Source organism: Cheilinus undulatus, linkage group 18 (genome assembly GCF_018320785.1).
Source record: "Cheilinus undulatus linkage group 18, ASM1832078v1, whole genome shotgun sequence".
Lineage (NCBI taxonomy): Eukaryota > Metazoa > Chordata > Actinopteri > Labriformes > Labridae > Cheilinus > Cheilinus undulatus.
In genome coordinates, this window is record NC_054882.1 from 40,761,516 (window position 1) to 40,783,866 (window position 22,351).

At 39.7% G+C, this 22,351-nt stretch overlaps 1 protein-coding gene across 1 annotated transcript in view; it reads left to right on the plus strand.

The window, feature by feature from the left end:
- The window catches only part of rragd (ras-related GTP binding D), a 100,164-nt gene that overhangs the window by 37,877 nt on the left and 39,936 nt on the right, over positions 1 to 22,351 (plus strand). The window contains exon 5 of the mRNA XM_041811916.1: positions 10,422 to 10,564. Within this exon, the coding sequence (XP_041667850.1) occupies positions 10,422 to 10,564 (143 nt within the window). The remainder of the gene's footprint in view (positions 1 to 10,421; positions 10,565 to 22,351) is intronic.

The following is a 22,351-nucleotide window of genomic DNA, read 5'->3' on the forward strand; positions in this document are numbered from 1 at the left end:
GAGGTTTTAATACAATGTTAAACAATTACAGAAGAAAGTAAAAATTAAATTAAAATACACATCATTTTGTTATTATAATAATTATATTAATTAAATTTTTATAATTATAATTACTAATATAATTTTCTAAATGTAATAACACCCAAATTCTTAATATTATTTCCCTGTCTTGGTCAAAAAGGGGTGAGCAGGATTTAAAAATTGCTTTGATTTTCTATTTCATATAACCAAATTCCCTACAACACAAATGAAAAAGGACCTGTTTCCTTCATACTCTGAGTCACTGGCTAGACCAGGTTTTCACAAATGACAGTTCTTTGAGTGCTGTGAGATTTCTGCAATGACAGATGAAAAAGAAAAACTCCTGATATCTATATTTTAACATTTTTAAAATAAAAACTTAATAACCCCTTTCAGTTTTGTTCCTGACAGGAAAATACAATGACCAAAAGACACACTGACCCACAGGATACTAGTTTGTGCACTTTACTGCATGACTTTTGCTACATTACTAGCACATTAATAAAAGCCATTGTTGGAGCTCAAGTTAAAACGGTCTCATTATCCACCATATCAAGTTTATAATAACAGTTTAAAGAAACACACCATCCAGTCCATAAAGTCACATTGCAGCATTAAAAACAGAACTGTAGCACTTTATTCTTGGGTTATAATTTACCTTTGGTAATCCAACAAGTCTTGGGTCCAGGCTTGAGGTAACCACCATGAGTCCGGGACAAAATCATGTCAAGACAATTACAATTGCATTAATATTAAGGGAAAGTGGAGTTTCTATTGAGTGTTAGGCTTGAATTGTGTGCAGTTAAGCAGTATTAAATACGGCTCATTACCCCACTTAGACACTGTTCGACTGTCATCCTGTGACACTGGAGTCTGCAGGAGTTTTTGACAAACCAACACAGCTGCTCATTCGCACACTGGCGCAGACATACTGAGTTGATTATAACCACCTAGCTAGTCAATACAATAATCATTTATCACAGCAAGCATTTATTACCATTATCTCCGTACCTAAACTATAAAAGAAATATAAAGGCAACAACATGCAGCTACCAAGGGATGTCACATTTCCCCCACTGTTTCAGCTGAGAGATGTGTGCAGTGGCCCGGTAACTCTTTCACCGCATCCAAAACATGAGTAAACTCACAATATGTCAAGAAAGTAAATGCTTACACCCATTTACCTTGCTAAACGGAAAAAATACACCTTAGGCCAAAATGATACAAGCTTAACTGCCTTGCTAACGGTTAGCCCATAGCAAAACACACTTTATCAAAATGAAACAGAACAAAATAGAGCTCACACAATAGTCCTGGCTAATTTTTTCACTATCCAACACTCACCAACTCCGGTTTAGTTGAAGTAAATCCTTAATTCGCTGAGTTTGGATGTAAAAAATATCTCGATTCCGTGGGCTGTCATGTCTCACTCGTGCTCTGGCCTATGTGGGCGTGTGTGCGGCTGAACGATAGTGTGTCTCTGGGCGGCGGCTCCCACTCTTTACTGGGAGGCAGCGTTATTTAGCAAAATCAGTGACCAAAGGTTGTACCAAATGAGCGCCAAAATAAGAGAAACCCACCGATAAACTGAGCCAGTAACCGAAGCCTAGACTCCATGTAACATGACACACACACCCAGAGTGGCAGCTATGAACGGAATGGCAGAATACACAGGCCCTGTAACTAGCAGATGGCATGCTAACATAAACCTAGCCTAACTTACCTGCTAATGTGCTTATGAACAGCTATACAAGAACACAACATAATTACACAACTTAATATTAGACAATGACTCCCGACCGCAATTACTAAAGTACCCGTTCGCCAGGGCAATGGCAAAATGGATTGAAAATTTTTGCTAAGTTACCTAAAACCTGGTAACATTCGCATGACTTAACATGAACATAATATAATATTAGCTGGTTTTCTTTTCTAAAAACTTGAACATTTCATTTAAACAAATTCAGGCAGGCCATTTTATGTCTAATATAACACATTATTTCGCAGTAAAATATGATTTTGTCTAGAATAAGACTTATCTCTTCTCTAGCTGTGACAAGAAAATGGAGGCTCAAGAGAAACCTAAATGACGTACTTTGACTCAAAGAAGAAAAGCACATTAAAGGAACAAGTTGAAATTTCAAGTTGATATAGTGTGAAAAAGTAGAGTGCCACCACTAAAGTAGAAAACTACATGAGAACCATTCAAAATATTACATTACGTCAACTACTACTCAAATACACTTTTTAGAGTGTAGCAGCAGTTTCATTAGAACTGGACCTCATAATAGAGTAAAACAACACTTAAAGCTTTTCATGATGGAAAAGATGTTTTTTGCTCTCCTGCCGACCTGCTTCAGCTTGAGTTTGTGAGTATGGGGTGGTGCTTAGCTGTACTGTCAGTGGTTGTATACAATGGCTGCTAGTGGAGTGATTAGCTTGGATTAGCCAACCATGGCAGTTTTGTCAGAACTGGACATTTCTTTAATAAAACAACAGAAAGAGCTACACTGAAAGCTTTTCATGACAGTAATGATGTTTTTGCTCTTCTCTTCTCTGCTTCTGCATGGCTTTGTGATGTTACTGGTAGGGTCTGCCGTTGTATCCAGTGGAGCCCGACTGATTTATCGGCGGGCTGATAAATCAGGCCGATTATAGCATTTCACAGATTAATCAACATAGGCCAAAATGTAGCCAATATATTAACTTTTTTCGGGGATTGTCTCTGCTCCTGTCACTCTGTGTTGTGTCTCCATGCTGGACTCAGCCCGAGTGCCTGTCCCCTCCCCCTCAGATGCAGAGTGCCGCAGCAGCTCTCCCTCACTCAGTGTTGCCAACTTAGCGACTTTGTCACTATATTTAGAGGGTTTTCAGACCCCTCTGGCAACTCTTTCAAAAAAGCAACTAGAGACAAATCTAGCGACTTTCTCCGGTGTAACTGGAGAGTTTTGGAGACTTTGACGTAAAAGCATGTATTGTTGTTGCTTTTCTCAATGAGCAGCACTGCTGCCGTGGGCCTCTCCCTGTCCCTAAGCATTCATAGGCAGCCTCATCCTCATGCAGTTCGACTGCAGCAGAGTAGAGGAATAATGCTCGTTTCAGACTGGGATCGTGTTTTGCTGCTTGTGTGTGCCACACGTGTCAGCTCCAGTACCTGCCGGTGCGGCTTTCACACAGATTGCAAGTTTTCTGTGTGTCAGCCGCATCTCCCTGCTCTCAAAGCAACTTTTTTGTGTACAGAGGAAGTGTGTCTGGAACTATTCAAAATAAAAGCATTCTTAACAAGTGAACGGAGTTTCTCTACAGAAATGCTAAACCGGGCTTTTACTTTGAAAAGCACAAACCAGAAAAGCATTCATACGGTGTTTATCTTTCCTGTGACATATTCTACCAGTGTGGAGACAGAAAGTTTCACTAATAGTAGATCTTTAGAGAACAACTTTATAAAACAGGTACATTTTAGCTTGTGGCCTTCCTCAGGGTTATCAGGAAACACATTGTAAACATATTCTATTTACATATTTGCCAAAGCGATGTAAATATGGCTCTCCATTTATCATTTTCCTGTCTGATATGGTCCACAGCCACAGTAGAAGACTATTATACAGCGTTTTAATGTCGTCTAAGTTTTATCTTTGTGAAATAAAAGAAAAATGCAACTGGTTATTCAAATGTCCACATTTGTGTTCATGTACTATATATATCCTGTGTATATCAATGTTCTTATTTCATATATCGGCCAATATATCGGATATCGGCCGATATATCGGATATTGGCTTTTTGTAGCCCCCAATATCATTATCGGCATTGGCCCCAAAAACCCCATATCAGCCGTGCTCTGGTATCCAGTGGCTGCTGCTGCTGTAGGAAAACAGCAGTTTAAATCATAACTGGACCACATTTTCCTTCTTAAACAAGAACTTAAAGCTTGTCTTGGCAGAGAAGGTGTTTTTGCATGTCTCCCGACAAATTTTGGCATGCATTTATTCACAGAGGAGCTCCACCATTCACAGCTATGGTAGCGGTAGCATGTCTGGACAGGAGAAGCACACACGTACAACCTTATTGTGTCTTATTTCTCTGATTGGCCCGTCACAAATGTGACAGATTGAATGTTCCTCCAATCCCCTTTTGAGAATTTTTGGAGAAGTCCTGCCCTTCCCAAACACTTTCTATGGGAGGTATTGGCAGAGAAGACTTGGCAAATTTTTCATGGGAACAACCCACAGACTCAGCTCTGCTGCCCATCCCACACATGCATGTTCTTTAAAAATGTGGCTCCATTTTAAAGGTAAATAAACTGAATTTTCAGTGTCATAAGACTTATTGCCAAGGAGCATTGTTAAATAGTCTACCGAACACAAATTCCCCTACTTCTTGTAATAAGTTTAGATATTTGGTTATAAAATATTGTCAAGGAAATTGAAACGAGACCAAAATATTAAGCACTAGACAGTTTGACATTTAAAATCTATGACATTTCTCCACCATCCCTATAAGGTATGCCAGTATTTTCATCCATATTGTACAATTTGGCTGATTAAATAATTTAAATATAAATGTTGTGACTTAAAGACTAAACTAAGGGGACTTTTATTGTCTGAACCTTGATGAAAGTGTTTTTAAGTTATCAGTGACTAAAACTATGAAGGTTGAGAATTACTAAAGTGAGACTAAATCTCAAAAATATTTTAATATGAAGACACAAAATGAATTTAAAAGCTGCCAAGATTAACACTGGTACCTAAGGATAACAAAGAATGCAAAAAATGTAAGTTTCTAGAATGTAATGCTTAGATGTTGTTTGACAATCTCATTTGATTAATGTGTTGATGCTGACAGCGCTAAGAAATGTGAAATGTACCATAATTAATGCAGAATAGTTCCATTTTATTCCCATATCAAGCTTAAACGTCTACTTTAATAGTTCCGGTGCCCTGCATTGATGATTAAATTGCAGCAATAATTGAAGCTAACATTAAATCTTAAGAGCTTATTTCCTTTGTGATTTCTCAAACACATCAGTTTAAAATTGACGTGTTCATAAAAGACAAACTCTCTTCTGCTTCTAAAAGACTGATTTTCACTTGTTTTTTCTCTGAAGTCCGTTCTTCCTCTGAAAAGAGATTTCTTTCTCTGGCTAATTGAATACAGGACCTTGAAGACGACAGCCGAAGTCTCTCTGCTGTTGAGAGGCAGTAATTAAGATGCAGAGCTTTAACTGAACAATGCTTTCCCTCCAGCTACTTCCTTTTACCTGAACTCTAAAAGGACAGCAGAGATTAATCCTGAGCTGGATCACCAAGCAAGTATTAAAGGAGCTATCTTTAACCATTTTACTTCATTTCTATAGCTTCATCTGGCTCTAATGGGGATGGATATAATTCATAACTCTTCTCAAACTAAATACAACACCAGAGCTCAGCTGATCAGAAGTAATCTGTTTGGATTGAAGCTTTTGGATTGGATCAAATCTAGAAAACTGGTTGTTTCAAATGATTAAAGAGTTGGATTAGAGGAAGTTATCCAGTCTAGTTATTCTTGTCCAAACTAAAACCTTTAGCTTTTGTTCAAACTTTGGATTTGGACCTGAATGACATCAAAAATCAGCAACCTGTTGCAGCAGCGATGTGTATGTAAGCCATTGTGAAACATCCGTTCTAAACCCTAGCGAAGTTGTACTGAAGTTATGTAATTGTTTATTAACCACAGAGACGTAAGGTTTATCTTAGAGACCCCTTAAAGCAAAACTCTGAATAGTGTAATGCAGCATGCAGTTTTTAAATGATGATTTCATTTATTAAGGGAAACAGCCATTTTAACCTACCTGGCCCCATGTAAAAAAAAAACATAACTGCCCTCCCTTGTTAAAGAGGTAGTGAACACTTTAACATTTTTTTCAACTGTACACTGAGGTATCTGACTGAACTATAATAAAACACATCAGTGTTGGTGTTATAGCTGAAATTTGCACCAAACTGATAAAAATCCGGATTTTACGGCATTTAATTAGCTCAAACAGACATTTGCCTTGAAAAATCTTTTCTGAAAAGGTGGGGCTTATGTGAGGTAGAAACCAACCATCGGTCGGTTTCTACTTCACAAACTCTATATAAAAGGTAGAGCGTTACCGCCTCTAACTGACTTTACCATTCAGAGACCACTCCCATCCTCTCTTGCCTCGGCTCCGAGAGCTGTAGTAACGCTGCTGCTGGAGCCAATGGACCGCACAGGTAGTGCTCAGAACCACCACGGTCCACTACCACACTACAGCCTGCTTCAGGGGACTCTAGAGGGGAAAACTCCTCCACTTTAAAAGGTCACTTTGAGGCAGCAGTGCTGTGGGACTCTGTGTCTCTCTCTGATAAGGGGACATCACTGTCACTCCCGCCTCATCTGGAAAGCCCCGTCCTTCTCCCCTCCCTCCTATCAGAACCAAACTGCTCACTTTCTCTGCATTTTTTGAATTACGGAGGTGGGCGGAGTTAGCTCTGAGCCGGGGATTCACTTACACTTTAAATCATGAATTAACTGTGAGTTTTTATCCTTATTACAGGTTGTTCTTCAGCTTCCTTCATTGCCAAATGCCTTGTTTCTCTTCAGTGTCACAGGAATATGTCCATCCTTCTGGCCGCGGTGGCTGACAGATTATTAAGAGTAACTTAACAAGGGCTGACAGCTTCAAGTTGATTGGTCGATTAATTGATCGGGAAGCTTTAGGTCGACCAAGATCACCCTGATCACTTTTTTCCTCTCACCTCCGTAAATAAACGCTGCATGCTGTCTGCTTTATGCTTGTAAATGACAATGCGGGATGGATCAAGTAATCCTGTTATTAGTTACCGTTACAAACGAATGAAAAACGATGATCTGAGGTTATTTTGTAGGCTATATGAGTTTAAAGAGTTACCATGCCAGGATCACAGAGATCAAAGGCAGGTGCGCGCTGATCGTCTCTCAATTAATTATATTATATAGTAAGATGATGAGCCGAAAAGATGTATTAATGCTTCCAAAGGCTTGTTACGTTCATTTTAGGATCATTTAGAGTACCAAGCAGGTGCAGTGAGGAACCTGGATGGACTGAATTAGTCCCCGACGAGGTAACTTTTTATAATGAATGAAATTTTTTACTTGAACGACCAATCAATTAATTGGTGCCTGGGTGCGATTTTGGTCGACCAAGTTTTTCTTTGGTTGACTACAGCCCTAAACCTAACATATCGATCTGTGATAATGCTGATTTAATCCCAGACTCCTGCATCTCCTGCTCTGACACAGAGACAGGCAGCTAAAGTCTGAGACCACAGTGCTCCGCCATGTCAGGGTATAGGCTAATTGTTGGAGTGGTTATCTCAGTGTCACTTGAACCCAGCACCAGTGTTTCCCCGGTCAAAATGACCAACAGTCCTCAAGAATTCCGGCCATTTAGAACAACTACCGGACATTTGCTTTAACATTATTTTGCTGTATTAACAGCAGCAAAACGCATACATCTGATATTCTGTGATACATTGATACATACAAGTCTGTGCTAAACGGGACTGAGGACACATTTTTATTTCCAGACCTGACCCAAAACTGAGACAGTAGAAACCAAGCGAACAGTAAACCTGAGTAATTATTACCCTGTTATTACAGACACATGCTTAGACCCTGGAACTGACTGCACAAAGACTTTCTCTTGTTTTTCTTTGTGTAAGTGGTTTAAAGTTTCAAAATAAAGGCTATGCACTTTTCCTTACACGCACAGTCAATTACACAATACACGCCCACGTTAAACTCAAAAACAACAACAGTTAGTTTCACATCAGCTCTTGTTAGCCTGTTAGCACATTGACTGTTACTTTGCAGCTTACAACAGCCAAATACCATCCTCCACCAGGATCCAAACATAACTCCCCAGTGCTCTGTTAACTGGACACTGCGTTAGAACTCTACATTTCAAATAAATAATGATTCTTACCGTCAGTTGCTAATATCAGACCTCATGATGATATAACTATAAGCTGGAAATCCAACCATCCTGGTTTATTTGGACTAGTCCCGAAAAGACAAAAGCTCCCCAGCAGATAGTCCGGTCCAGCCCTCCTCTCATTAACGGCTTATCCAAGACTACTTTTGCTAATTAGCCAGCGTAGCCCTGTCTCTCTATGCTGATGCATCAGTGTTTACGATGCTCAGCAGTTCCCTTCGTTTCAGCCTCTTCATTACTTGTACCGGCGACATACTCAAAATCCCTCCACATACCGCTGATGATATTAAAAGTTTGGTTAACTAGGAAAACCTCACTTAGATTAAAATTCTGCTTTACAAGAAAGCTCTGGTCAAACTTTCCCTGCAGAGTCTCCAGCCGTACTGAGCATGCTCATAGAGATAGATTTACGTCGACATCATCGTGCGTACATAATTAGCCATGTGCTTGCCGTCTGAGGAAATAAACAACCCCAGCACCGCGGGACAGTAGATGTAGTAAGATTAGGCAACTTGTAGTTAATATTATTGCATCCTAGACATATCTTCTAGGTTACACAAAATATAATATGCAAGCATTCAGTGTTTACTTATCTGATCATTTGCATGTTTTCTGCCGGACATTTTGACCAGTTATATTTTTATTTGCAGGACTTCTGCCCTTTTTACCAGCCAATGACCGGCAGTTGCCGGCTAACAGAAACTCAGCCCAGCACAGCAGGAACAAACATCTTTACCTGCTGAAAGTGTGATTTAAACTGATATCACACTTGTCTGTAGTCCTGGATTATTTTAACAAGTGGGCTGTGGCTTTGTCTCTCTTGAAGCAGCGGCTGTTACTAACTGCTCTTTGCTACAACGATGTAGTCTGGTACGGCATAGCTACAATGTAGACTCCATGTAAAAGCATAAACCCTGATTGGAGGCATATTTGGCTTTCATGTCTTTTAATTCATGATGTGTTACAGCACTGCAATAAACCGCTTTACAATAATGCAGAAAAAAAAATACACAACAATGGACTATTTTATCATCTGATGTAGAACAAACAAGGACAGATAAAAGTGATAATATGCTAAACCACTACTAACCAGATTAAACCGTTAGGAATTTCTCAGACCAGACACTTAAAGGTCACATATTTTACCCATTAAGACAAGTGTATATCAGTCTCAGAGGTCCCCAAAACATGCCTGTGAAGTTTGTTGCTGAAAAAACACTCCAGTATTGGATGTTTGCATGTCTAAAGACCCCTCTGTTCCAGCCCTGCTCAGAACGAGCTGTTTCTATGTCTGTTGCTTTAAATGTTAACGAGCTGTCTGACTCCTCCCCTGACCAACCCCCTCTCACAAAATGGGTGTGGCTTAATGGATGGGTCTCTCCTGATCCTCAGCTGAGAGGAGGGCAGAACTTTCTTCCAAGCGGGGTGGGGTGGTGGTGGTGGTGGTGGTGGGGGGGGGGGGGGGATTATGGACAAGGGCACATATTTTTGTTAGAAAAGCCTGAAAAACAGTGTTTTGCATAATATGTGACCTTTAAAGCTTGTTCGACTGCCTGTAAACATTTTAAACTGAAACATTTAAGAATGGCTGTAATATGGATTCTGGAGGCATCTGCTGCTGCAGAAATCTGACTTTTCTTTGACAGACTTTTCCTTGTACAGCACATCATGTCTGAAATTAGATTTTCAACTCAACTTCACCTGTAAAAGTTGTTGATAAGACAGGCTTGTGCTTTTTTGCTGCACGTCAAGGTTGATGCTTGATTTTCCCAAATATTATCACATTGCTACACAACTCCAGAGCTGAACACTGTCCAGAAAATCAATATGGCTGTCCAAAATAATGACTGCTTCAAGCAGCACTGCCTCACTCTTCTCTTCAGAACCTTTTCATGTCTGTCTGTGGGACCAGGTGTGCGTTTGTGTGTCTTTGTCTCTCAGGACAGTAGCAGCATTGCTTTTGTATTTCATACTTGGCATGGCCTCTCTGCTCATTTCAATCAGAGCTGAACTTAATTTGCATGTTTCCTGCTCTGTTCATATAAAGAATTAGCCATCAGCAAAGCCTATTAAAGTGTTTCAGGATAAGCTCATGTGCCTAGAGCAGTAATCATCATTATTTTTTATTATAGATGGACTGTGTGATCATCATTTATCCCATTTCTGCCATTTAATGATTATGGGGTAATCTTGTGTGAGCCCATAATCATCCTTATTGACTCGTGTGATTAAAAACATGATGATTTATTAATGAAATGAATTGTTTTGTTACATCATTATAGTCATCAGGATGTTTTAGGGCTGAGGGTCATTCATCATCCATGAAGAACAACATAGAAAGATCATGCTCTGCATGTTTGCAGCTGAGGTTTGATAACATGAATGGCTGTCTCTTTTCAAATGTTTCTGTCTTTTTCCCCTCAGAACTCGGGTATTGAGAAAGCCTTCCTGTTCGATGTAGTCAGTAAGATTTACATCGCTACAGACAGCAGTCCGGTGGACATGCAGACGTATGAGCTGTGCTGTGACATGATCGATGTGGTCATCGACATCTCCTGCATCTACGGGTGAGAAAACAAACACAGTAAAAGGTAGAATACAGAAAGTATTCACACCCCCTTTACTGTTTTCTATTCAGTTATGTTTATCCTAATGCAACAGTAAAAAGAAACATTTTAATTCTCATTAATCTATATTCAGTATCCCATCATGACAAAGTGGAAACAGAATTTTAGAAAATTTTGAAAACTAAAAGATAAAAACATGAAATATCACATTGACATAAGTATTCAGATCAAGTGTTAATTTTGTCAACTAAAACTATGACTAACAGTGTTTCCCACAGGGCTGGAATCTATTTGTGGTGGTGGGTTGCTGCGGGGGGGGGGCTTCCAAAATAGGGCTGGGCGATATGGCCTAAAATTGATATCCTGATATATTTTTACTATAGCCCGGTACTATAAATATATATATATATTGTGATCTTTATGAGATTTTTTAAATCATGACTTTCCAACAACACTGGGCTCATGTCTTTAGCTGTGTGTTCTGTTTCTGCTGTCATTATGTCAGAGTCATCTTGCGGCATATTTTAACAAATACTGTGTGAGTTCGACCTCTTCCTTTTCAAAGTTGAACGACTGTTCAACGCTGCAGATCCAGCATTGTTTCTTGTTGTCCGCCTTAAAAGGCATCTAACTCTCCGCTAACTTGCCACACTGCTTTGTTTACCTTCCTCTCCCTTGCTTCTCTCACTGCTGATACAAACCTGCATGTGCAGGAGTTTTCTGGATGGGTGGAGGAGAGAGAAACAGCTCTCTGCTGTGAGAGATGCATTTAGGGACAATGGGAGAAGTGAAACTCCAGCAAGAAATGCACGCTGGCGACTCAAAACTTCCATGTAATGTATACTCGGATATTGGCGATATAGTCATTTTAATGACACGCTACATTCACAGAGCGAAGGCAAACAGGTAGCGCCAAAATCTATTTGTGGCTGGCCTAATTTATTTGTGGCAGTCCGCCACAAATAAATGAATGTATGGGAAACACTGACTAAAAACGTACATTGACACACTTGAGAAAGACTTAGACTAGCCAAACATAGATCTGTGATGACTAAAACTAACAAAAAGTAAGTTTGGTTTTCATAAAGATGACTGAAATGAGACTAAAATGTGATTTAGTTTTCGTCAGATATAAAAATTCAATGTTTTCTCCACTGTGGTTAAATCTGCCAAAATAAAATGCATCTGTTTCTATTCTGCCTCTCAGCTGTAGAAAGCAGGGACCCCAGGTTTGGCTGCAGAACACACTACCATGATTTGGTTCCAGATTCAGGCAAGAGAATAAATGCTTGGACTAAAAGTTAAAACTCAAAATGTGAGGACATTTTTTTGTACTAAAACTACACCGCAATCCAAAAGGTTATGCAAATGATTATGCAAATGATTTTTTTTTCTGATTTTCCTAAATAGTTGATGCAAATGACAGTATAATTTTCGAGTCATCAACCGTTAGAGCATAATCCAAATTTTATTGAACAAATCTACCAATGATAACTTATTTTTTCAAAATAAAAAAAACTCTAAATGCACTGTTTCACATTATAATGCACAACAGAGTTTCAGAACATTTTATGGGTTGTAAAGAAGTGAAAATGGTCATTTGTTGAATTTGCAGCATTAGGAGATAGGGGTGTGACGAGATCTCATGCCACGAGATCTCGCAAGATCAACACGCCATGAGATTTCTGGTCGCGGAAAAATCAGTATCACGAGATCAAAATTGTGCAGCTAAAACAATACCAAACTGGAAGTTATAAAAGATCACAAAGATGCCCTGGACACTTTAAACTGTGTGTGAGAGAGCTAATGAAAAGATGGAGCTGATCTGTGATCCATTAAGATCCAACCCCCACCCCCTCCTCTGCATGCGCTACATGATCCGCCTATGCATAATAGTTCATCATAACAGTGTGACATGATTAAATGCTGCTGCTGGGAACCTGTGCTGTCACCATGACGAGAATACAGCGTTTATTTAGTTTGCTCATAGTGCCGGTATTTGTGACTTTGATTCAGTCGTCATGTCTCGTTCTCGTCTCACCATCTGTCAGTCACTTATCCATCAGCTGTTGGCAGCTTCTATCATCACTCAGAAGCTTAACATGTGTAGCGCAATAGGCTGTTGTATATGGCAGCAGTAAACTTAGCAAAACAAACTCTGTCTGATCGCCATAGGGTCCACTGTTTGCTCCAAAAAACCCGAAGTTCTAGCTCCAGTTTAATACGCCCTGTTTGTTGTCTGACAGCTGGCAGAGCAGAGACACACACTCACTCACCAAGACATACGAGACATACTGTTTGGAAGCATTGATAACCTATTCAGTACAATTCGAGTTAGTTTAGTTAGTTTTGAATTGACCTGAATACGTTCCAACTTTCAGTTGTATAAAGGACATATTATCCACCCATCTACTTTTTTTCCCAAATTAAAAAAAAGGTAAAATCTCGTCTCGTGGGCCCAAATTTTGTCTTGTGAGATAAATGTCTCGTCATGCCCCTATTAGGAAGTCATATTTACTTAAATTAAAGCTTTTTCAATCAAAAACATCTTAACAGGCCAAGTTCCATGTTAACATCCATTGAAATTGTTAGTTTTTGGGGAGTTTTTGCTTGAATTTCTTTGCAAGATGTCAGAATATCCTCCCAGAGCTGCTGTTTTGATGTGAGCTGCCTCCCACCCTCATAGATCTTTAGCTTGAGGAAGCTCCAAAGGTTCTCTATAGGGTTGAGGTTAGGGGTAACCTTGCAAAGCAGATGGATACGCCCGTTTCCTTGATTTCCACTGGCGAATCCATCTTGCAAAGCTCCCATCTGAACCGTTTGGGCCTGGTTAGAAAGTGACAGGACTAATCAGCAACGAGGGGCAGTACTTTCAGGCGCAGCAGAGTCGTGACATAAACAAGCAGCAGCAAGAGCTGGTGCAGCCATGGAGGAAGAGATTAGCATGGATGCCGCTAAAGCGCCAGTTTTATCAGATCTTGACGACATTTCCTTGTTAAAAGAAGAACAACGAACAGCAGGGAGTTGTTTTCTTTTCAAAAACGAAAGGGGTCGAGCACTTACATGTCAACAATCAACATGTTTCGCGTTATTCATCAGTAGCTGCACACGCGCGCCTTGCTAGCAGCTACGTCACTTGCTTTGTTGCTCTGATTGGCCCGTAGAGATGTGACAGACAGAACATTCACCCATACTCTGAGGATTTTTCAAAGCCTCTGCCTTTTCTCAAACGTTTCCTATCGAAGCTTTCCCAGATGGATGTGTGAAACAAATCCATCTGGCATGTCACGTTAGGTCAGGGGAGGATGGGGGCCACACCATGAGTTTCTCTCCTTTTATGCCCATAGCAGCCAATGACACAGAGGTATTCTTTGCAGCATTAGATGGTGCTTTTTTATTTGGATCAATTTTTTATTATTTTCAGAACAAAAGTTCAGAATAAGGATATACATAGTGTTGTGTCCCATTAGAAGACAGTATACAGGAAGGAGAGATTATTTGCATGTACATATAGCAATACTGAACAAATGGTAAATGAGTAACAGGCCAAAATGAAGCATGCAAAATCGAGACAAGTCTGTCCCTGTGTTCTCAATCATTACAACACCAGTATACATAAAAGAAGGATAAAACAAAATACAACCCGTCCAGCCCCTACCCACCCACCCCACCCCAAGGACCCCAAGGACCCCAAGGATGGACCAAAAAAAGTAATAAAGCTGTTCATAGTGAGGCATTAAGAGTTCTTTTAATATCAAACCAATATGTTACATTATCAGGTTTAGCATGATGCATTCTGCTGCCCAACATTCCATATTTGCAATATCAATAAAATCCAACAACCATTTCTGCACCAATAATAAATGGGGGGGGGTTTCCATCTACATGCTATAAGTCTTTTGGCAGTGGTGAGGCCAGCGAGAAGGACACGCTTCTGTTTAATTGAAAGCTGTAAGCTACAGCTGTCATTAAGCAGAAGAACATCTGGTGAGAATGGAACATGTTTGGCCAAAATACATGATAGAATATCGCAGACTCCCTTCCAGAAATCTGCAACCCCTGAATAAAGTTAAAATGAATAACTTGGTGGTTAGGATTTCTGGAAGATAGGATGGTGTTTTGCCAGATTGAATTCCAGTTACAAACAGTAGATGGTAGGTCCTTCATCCATGCATTGTAAAAAGATAGGGGATTAGCAGTAGCTTCCAGTAAAGTAGCGTAAAAGGTAGAAACTATGCTGTTGAGTTTAGTCAATATTGCATGAAAAGGATGGGCAGTCAGTGAGCTGTCCCAGGGAACACCATAGGTGCTCATTGCTGTGCGCAGCTGAAGGTAGAAAAAGAAAGAAGTTCCTGCTAAATTAAAGAGATTCTGAATTTCTTGGAATGAACGTAAGCCCCCTACCCCAAAAATATCTCATAAAGTATACACCCCCTTCTTGCTTCAAGTGGGGAATGAAATTGGGTGTCCTCCTACTTGTAGAGAATAGTTATGGAATATGGGCGAATGAAGAAACCATTTTGATGTAATATTGCATAAAGTATTTGAATGCTGCCAAACAGAGATAAGCTCAGTAATGATGCTGCCAAACTTAGTACTTGCTTGTTTAAGAGAAATGTTGGAATATATTAAGTCCTGCAGTCTATGTGGATGGACGATGTTTTGCTCAATTGGTCGCCAACAAACTAAAATAGAAGGGTCCAACCACTTAGAAAGAGGGCGTAAAACAAAGGACCAATAGTACAGCTGAAAGTTTGGGACACCTAATCCACCTTCCCTTTTTGCTCTTTGGAGTGTTGAGAGTTTCATTCTAGCCTTCTTTTTCCCCCATATAAATTTTGAGACTACCTAATGTAACTCTTTCCAGTAGCCGCTGGGTGGGGGAAGGGGAAGCATTGAGTTGTAAAAATGTATTCGTGGGAGAGTTTTCATTTTTATTGCTGATATGTGGGAATGGAAGGAAAAGGGGCAATTGATCCACCTTTGTAAGTCATTCTTAACCTCTGACACTGCATTTTTGTAATTAAAAGATACTGTATGAGAAACAGAGGAGCAGACTGTGATTCCCAAATATTTAAAGCTTTCAACAACTGGAATGTTTGAGGGGGTGGCAGGCAGTCTGTCAAGGGGATTTAAAGGCAGTAGTGCTGATTTTTCCCAGTTAATTTTATATCCAGAAATCTGACTGAAATTATGGAATATATCTAACAAATGAGGAAGAGACTGAGAAATGTTATGAATAAAGAGCAAAATGTCATCAGCGTACAAGGAAATATAATGCTTAGTGTCTTGTATAATAATAGGGTCATGGGAAACTGATTGCCGGATTTCCTGGGCCACAGGTTCTAAAGAAAGAGCGAAAAGCAGGGGGGAGAGTGGGCAGCCCTGCCGGGAGCTTCGAGAGACTGGAAAGCGTTTGGAGCAAGTGTTTCCTGTAAAAACCATGGCTGATGGATTAGCATAGAGTAGCTGAACCATAGATACAAATTTATTACTGAAGCCCATGTGATTCAATACTGCCCACAGATAATGCCACTCAAGGCGTGAATGCCTTCTCCGCATCTAATGACAAAATGGTATTAGATGAGTTTGTAGATTTAGAAAATTCCATGATGTGGAGAAGGTGACGAAGGTTGTCAGATGCAAGGCGATTTTTAATGAAGCCTGTTTGATCCTCCTTAACCAAATAGGACATTACGGGCTCCAGTCGAGAGGCAAGTGTCTTTGCATAGAGTTTAATATCTGTGTTCAGAATTGACAAAAGTGGTGCATTGTCATGCATGAAGATAATTTTGCTACAGAAAGCATCATTCTTCTTTTTGTACAATGGAAGAAAGTGGTCAGTCAGAAATCTTTATATGGATGGATTTCTTTCACACTCCCATCTGGAAAACCACTCATGCACAGCGTTTGGGAAAGGGCAGAGCCTTTGAAAAAAATTTGGAGGGTGATTGGATGAATGTTCTGTCTGTCACATCTTTATCAGCCAATCAGAGCAACAAAACAAGTGACGGAGCCGCCAGCGAACTGCGCCCCTAAACTCCATTAGAGCTGCATAACATGAACCACGGCAACTGTAGACATGTCAGTACACAACTTTTGTGGTTTTTGAAAAGAAAACAACTCAGTGCTGTTCTTTGTTCTTCAATTAATGAAGAAATGTTGTCAAGTTCTGATAAAACTGGCACTTTAGCAGTATCCACGCTTATCTCTTCCGCCATAATGGCACCAGACTCTTGTTGCTGCTTGCTCATGTCATGACTCCACCATGCCCAAAAGTACTGCCCCTCATCGCTGATTGGTCCTGTCACTTCCTAACCGGGCCCAAACGGTTCAGACAGGAGCTTTTCAGGATGGATTCCCCAGTGAGAAACATGGAAATGGGCAAATCCATCTGCTTTGCAAGGTTACAGGATTTTAACTTTATTCTCATAATTTTGACTTAAGTCTCAGGATTCTGACTTTAAAACCAGGCCAGTCTATCTGTCTTTGAAAGGACAACTCATTCAGCAACTTTTAACATAGAATCAGGACAAAATTAACCTCTCTGTCTAACCTCGATTTCTGCTGATTCCTGAATGCTCTTCTTCACTTCCTGCCCCCATTTGACTCTCATCTGGATCACTTGACTGCAAAGCCATGGCTGTGTTTGTTGTGCTTCCTCCTTGGCCAGATTTCTTCCTGATTGGCTATTGCTGTGTTCCATGTAGCAGTTCTGCTCAGGTTTCCTCTCTGTTCTCTCCACAAAACAGGATTTCTGGTGGTGATTATTGAACGTTTATTATTTTGAATCTCAGGCTGGAGCGCCTGTAATCGTCTCCTGAGCAGATCAGAGAGGGAAAATCACTCTTAACACTCCTCACACCGCAGGAGACTCTGCCAAGGTAATCTGTAGAACCCTCTGATAATCAGGCCGTTGCTGATTTTGGCTGTAAGGGCGAGTCAGGATGAAAATAATCATGATTATCAAGTAATGTGAACCACTTCTACACTTTCATGCTGCTGAGTTTTTAATTTGTACCCTGAAAAGATCTGATCAGTATGAAGAGACTATTTAAGAGGAATCCTGAAAACTGCTTTAAGTGTCACTTCAGAGTAAGAGAGAGAGAGAGAGGGAGAGAAATGTGTCATTGTGGGATAAAGGATGCAAGCTGTTTGAGCTCCGTTCTGAAGGCAGATGTGATTAAAGACGTACAGCCGGGGGAGATGTTTGAAACCTTCACAGTATCGTTTATCACACACGCTGCAGACACAACACCGACTCACTGATAAGATAAAACTTTATTAATCTCCCAAGACAAACTCAGGCTGCAGAGTAATGCTTTATCGACAAATAGAGGAATCACAAAGGAGTAAACATGCAAACTAAGCGATATCAGCACAGTCAGTTATAGAATGGTGAAAAATGATGACATCTGTTTAATCTGAGAATGTTGGGCAGAGATTTTGGGCATATCTCTGAAAGTAAAAGGATTTTCTGGAGGATGTTATCCATCACTGAATCTCTTCTTCACTGAACAAGTGTGAATGAAGGCGTAAACGTGACAAAAGGAAAACTCAAATAAAATCAGTAAATTTAATCCATAAAAATGTCTCATACTGTGTGAAAATATAGAGAAATGATCAAAAAGTCCCATTTATAGAGGATGTAAGCTCTCTAAAGGGTATTTCCATGTCTATGTGTGTTGTCTCTTCTTTAAGCTCTGGTCAGATGTATTGAACTGAATAAGACTGGAAGAAAGCAGCAGATTTGCAGCAGGTCGTCTGCACTCTACGTCTTTGTGAAGGTGACGCATGTGAGCAGCTCGAGGTCTCTGAGACTGGCTGTAATAATAGAAACAGAGTGGAGTGTGAAGTCAGGCCCCAAGCTGGCTCATCCCTTGCCACATCTCCAATAATCTGCTCCACATCCTCTCTGCAATTATCGCTCCTGCTGGGAGTTTAATGAGATCCTAATCTAAACCGGTGTCTTTCCGTGGGCCAGGGGTGAAAATTACTACAGAGGAAGTCAGAGGGAAGGTAGGATGTCAAAGATGGTATTATTTTAAAGATGCTCCTGTAGCCTCTCTCTCCACTCACGGCATCTTTAGGTTGAAACACGAGTGTTTATCTGTTTTTTTCTTCAGAACGTTTGCACTTTGGACCTAAAGGTAGTAGATGTAGGTTTTTTGAAGTCACATGATGATGATGTGCAAATAAATTTGGGGGTCAGGAGATGGTCGGCAGCAGTTGGGAATGAATGGGAACATTGGAAAGTTAGAACTGCTTTTTCTACATTGAGTCTTTATATTTTCCTCCCACATTTTAATCGATTTACCTGGCATGGAGGTGATCTGTAGCTGCGTTTCCTTTACAGTTTTTCAGCAAAATAAAAGTGATATTTATAAAATTTCAACCATTTCCATTGAAGGGAGTTTTGGCCATGAGCCTTGTAATCCTCGTAAAGTCTCATCTTGTAAGACTCCACTACCAGGAAGGTGGACGCTCAAAACCTGCTGCGTGTTGGTACGGTTATGATTACATCTACGACGGTTGCCTTGATCATTTTAAACAAAAGACGAAGGCAACGGATGAAGTTCAGAGGAAAAGTTAGATGTTAGGAAAAGTCTTGGTCTCCTCTTCTGCGCCATGTTTCCTCGGATTGAACTGGTCATGTGACACCATACGTTACGTCTTGTGACGTATAAATGTGGAAAAAGTGTTTCCATTGCACTTTTGTGATATATTTCTATATTGAAATGAATGAAAAACCTCCTCATGAGAGCATAAAAACTTTTTAGCAATATTTTAGAGCAGGGGTGTCAAAGTCATTCGCAGCAGGGGCCAGATTCTAGATTAAGGTCTATCCTGAGGGCCTAACAGGGTCAACCTTTAACCATAACTGTCAACCTCATTTTTACCAATAAAAAAATATGAAAATAAAATCAGCACTGATTATAAATCATTTGGAGATCCAAAAAAGTAAAAATGATAAGTTTAAAGGCTCAAATCTGAGATAAAAATAATTAAACAAATTAGTTCAGAAGATCAGAACACCATATTAAAAATAGAAAAATAATGTTTTTAAGAGCAAATATGTGAGGAGAAAGTTGAAATCATAAGTCTGAAAGGTCAAAATATGAGATCAAGTTTAAAATTATGAGTTTAAAAGTCAAAATATTACTTAAAATTTTAAATTGTGAGTTTTATAGGTCAAAATATGTGATTAATAAGGCAAAATTAGGAGTTGTAAATGTCAAAATATGAGCTAGAATTCAAAATAATGACTTAAAAAGGTAAAAATATGACTTAAATTTAAAACTGGGAGTCTAAAAGGTCAAAATATGATATAGAAAAGTAAAAATTATTAATTTAAAATGTCAAAATATAAGAAAAAAAAGTGAAATCTTGAGTTTTACAGTCAAAATATGGGATAAAAAAGCCAAAGTAAGGAGTTGAAAAGGTCAAAATATGTCTTAAAATTAGGGCTGTCAGAGTTAACGCGTTAATATCACGTTAATTCAAATTACTTTTAACGCAGCTAATTTTTTTGTCGCACGATTAACGCATGCGCGTTCTGTGTGACCCTCGACCCATCCTGTAGTTTGTCAGATCAGGAAGTGGTGCCATCGTGATGCGGTACAAGCAAGCAGAAATGGATACAGGACAGAGACTTTTGAATGGCAGGTTCAGCTTTCAGATCATGTCAGATAAGACTGAAGTTAGTTTCTCCTACTGTCGACATGAACGGAGTTACAAGGAGTTCATAGAGTCTTAAATAGCCCGTACCATTCGCTAGCCGAGAACACCGCAAATGCAGAGAGCCGCCCCCTCCATCCTGGGTTTGTTTACTACGGAGACACTCAGACAACTCTGCTATCTGCTATCTGGCATACCGGACATTTCCCGGTGTGCCAACACAGATTTGGGCCTCTATGATTTATTCCTTTATTTATATCTGCTATGAACCAGCACTACAGCTGCACTGAGCCTTTATATTGACTGCTGACTGGTCCGATCACGTCTCCTAAAGGTCCATTTAACCCCCCTGTCCCATCCCCACTCAGCTCCTCCTTGAAAGTGAAAGTATTCGGAAAAAAACGAAGCTTACTAAAATGATCGATTGGAACTGTAAATAAACACCAAATTAAAAAAACAGTCAATCCAGATGCTGCAAAAGTGTCAATGACTCTGCAGTCCCTGTAGGAGGGTCTGATGCTGGTGAATATACAGCTGCATCATGAGGAGGAGGAGACAGAGCAGCACAGGCTGGTGTGTGACAGGGGAGCAGAGGTTACAGGTAAGCCTGAGAGTGAATGAGCTCTGTAGAGTATCATAATATAAGCTAAAAAGCAGAATAGACTATGGGTCTCCTTTATTTAGGAAGAAGAAATGGTTTTAGATTAAAATTGTAGCTCTTCTATGATCTGAAGAATGAAAATATGGTTAAGTCCTCTTAATACACCTTAAAAGTTCTCCACTGAGACTTCTTTTACTTTGTGTGTTCATGAGTTTTGAAAAGCAGCTTCACATGTGTGTTTATTGACATCATTCCAGTAAATCTACTGGACTGATGACAGTCATTTCCTACTGTCAGCATTTATTTTACATTTGGGCATTTTTTAGTTTGAAAGTAAAAATATGATAGATAATAGCAATAATTTGCAATTAATCTCAAGTTAACTATGGAATTGTGAGATTAATCGCGATTAAAAATTTTAATCTATTGACAGCCCTACTTAAAATTTTAAATTGTGAGTTTTATAGGTTAAAATATGTGATCAATAAGGCAAAATTAGGAGCTGAAAATGTCAAAATTTGAGCTAGAATTTAAAATAATGACTTAAAAAGGTAAAAATATGACTTAAATTTAATATCTAATTCTAAAAGGTCAAAATATAATATAAAAAGTAAAAATTATTAATTTTAAATGTCAAAAATAGGAAAAAAATATGAAATCATGAGTTTTAAAGTCAAAATATGGGATAAAAAAGCCAAAGTAAGGAGTTGAAAAGGTCAAATATGACTTAATATTCAAATTGTGAATCTAAAAGATAAAAATGTGACACATAAAATCCAAATTATGAGTTGAAAAGGCCAAAGTATTAAACAAGAAAAGCACTCAGAGTGCATAGACCTCCGCTATTAGCCTTATCTCCCAATAGAGCAGAATCCTTTAAAAATTCCTGGATCCGTCCCCATGTGTCCCTCACCACGGCATTCACCGATTACTCCCTGCCCGGTGGGGTGGAAACACGGTGAGGCAAAGCACTGGCTGTTGGTGCTGGTGCCAACAGATGCACTGACAGTCTCACCCATGGTCTCACTGGACAACTGGAAGTCATGGCAGAGGGTGAATATTCCTCTATTCCTCCCTGCATTGTGAGTATTCTCGCTACACTTCGCTGTCTTTCTCTCTGTTACACTCCTACTGGTCTCCTCTGCAGACCTCATACTGGTGGGCCAGGTATAACACAAATATAATATCATCTTGCTGGCCGGATATAATTGATGCATGGGCCAGATTTGGCCCCCGGGCCTTGAGTTTGACATCCCTGTTTTACGGGGTTTTCAAAATTCAGGTGTTTCCATTACCAGGTTTTTATTGCGCTATTTAGATTTTGGGCATTTCTAAGGGTAATGGAAATGCGGCTAATATCACAATTTCCTCAGTCCTGCAGACCTTCTAGCATCTAGCATCATCTAGCCAGATGAAGGGAGGCACAAGTCTTGAGGAGTCTTGTACTGAGCTAAAAGGCTGGTTATGATGTGATGTTCATGAACGAGCCGGTGCTACAAAACATTTCA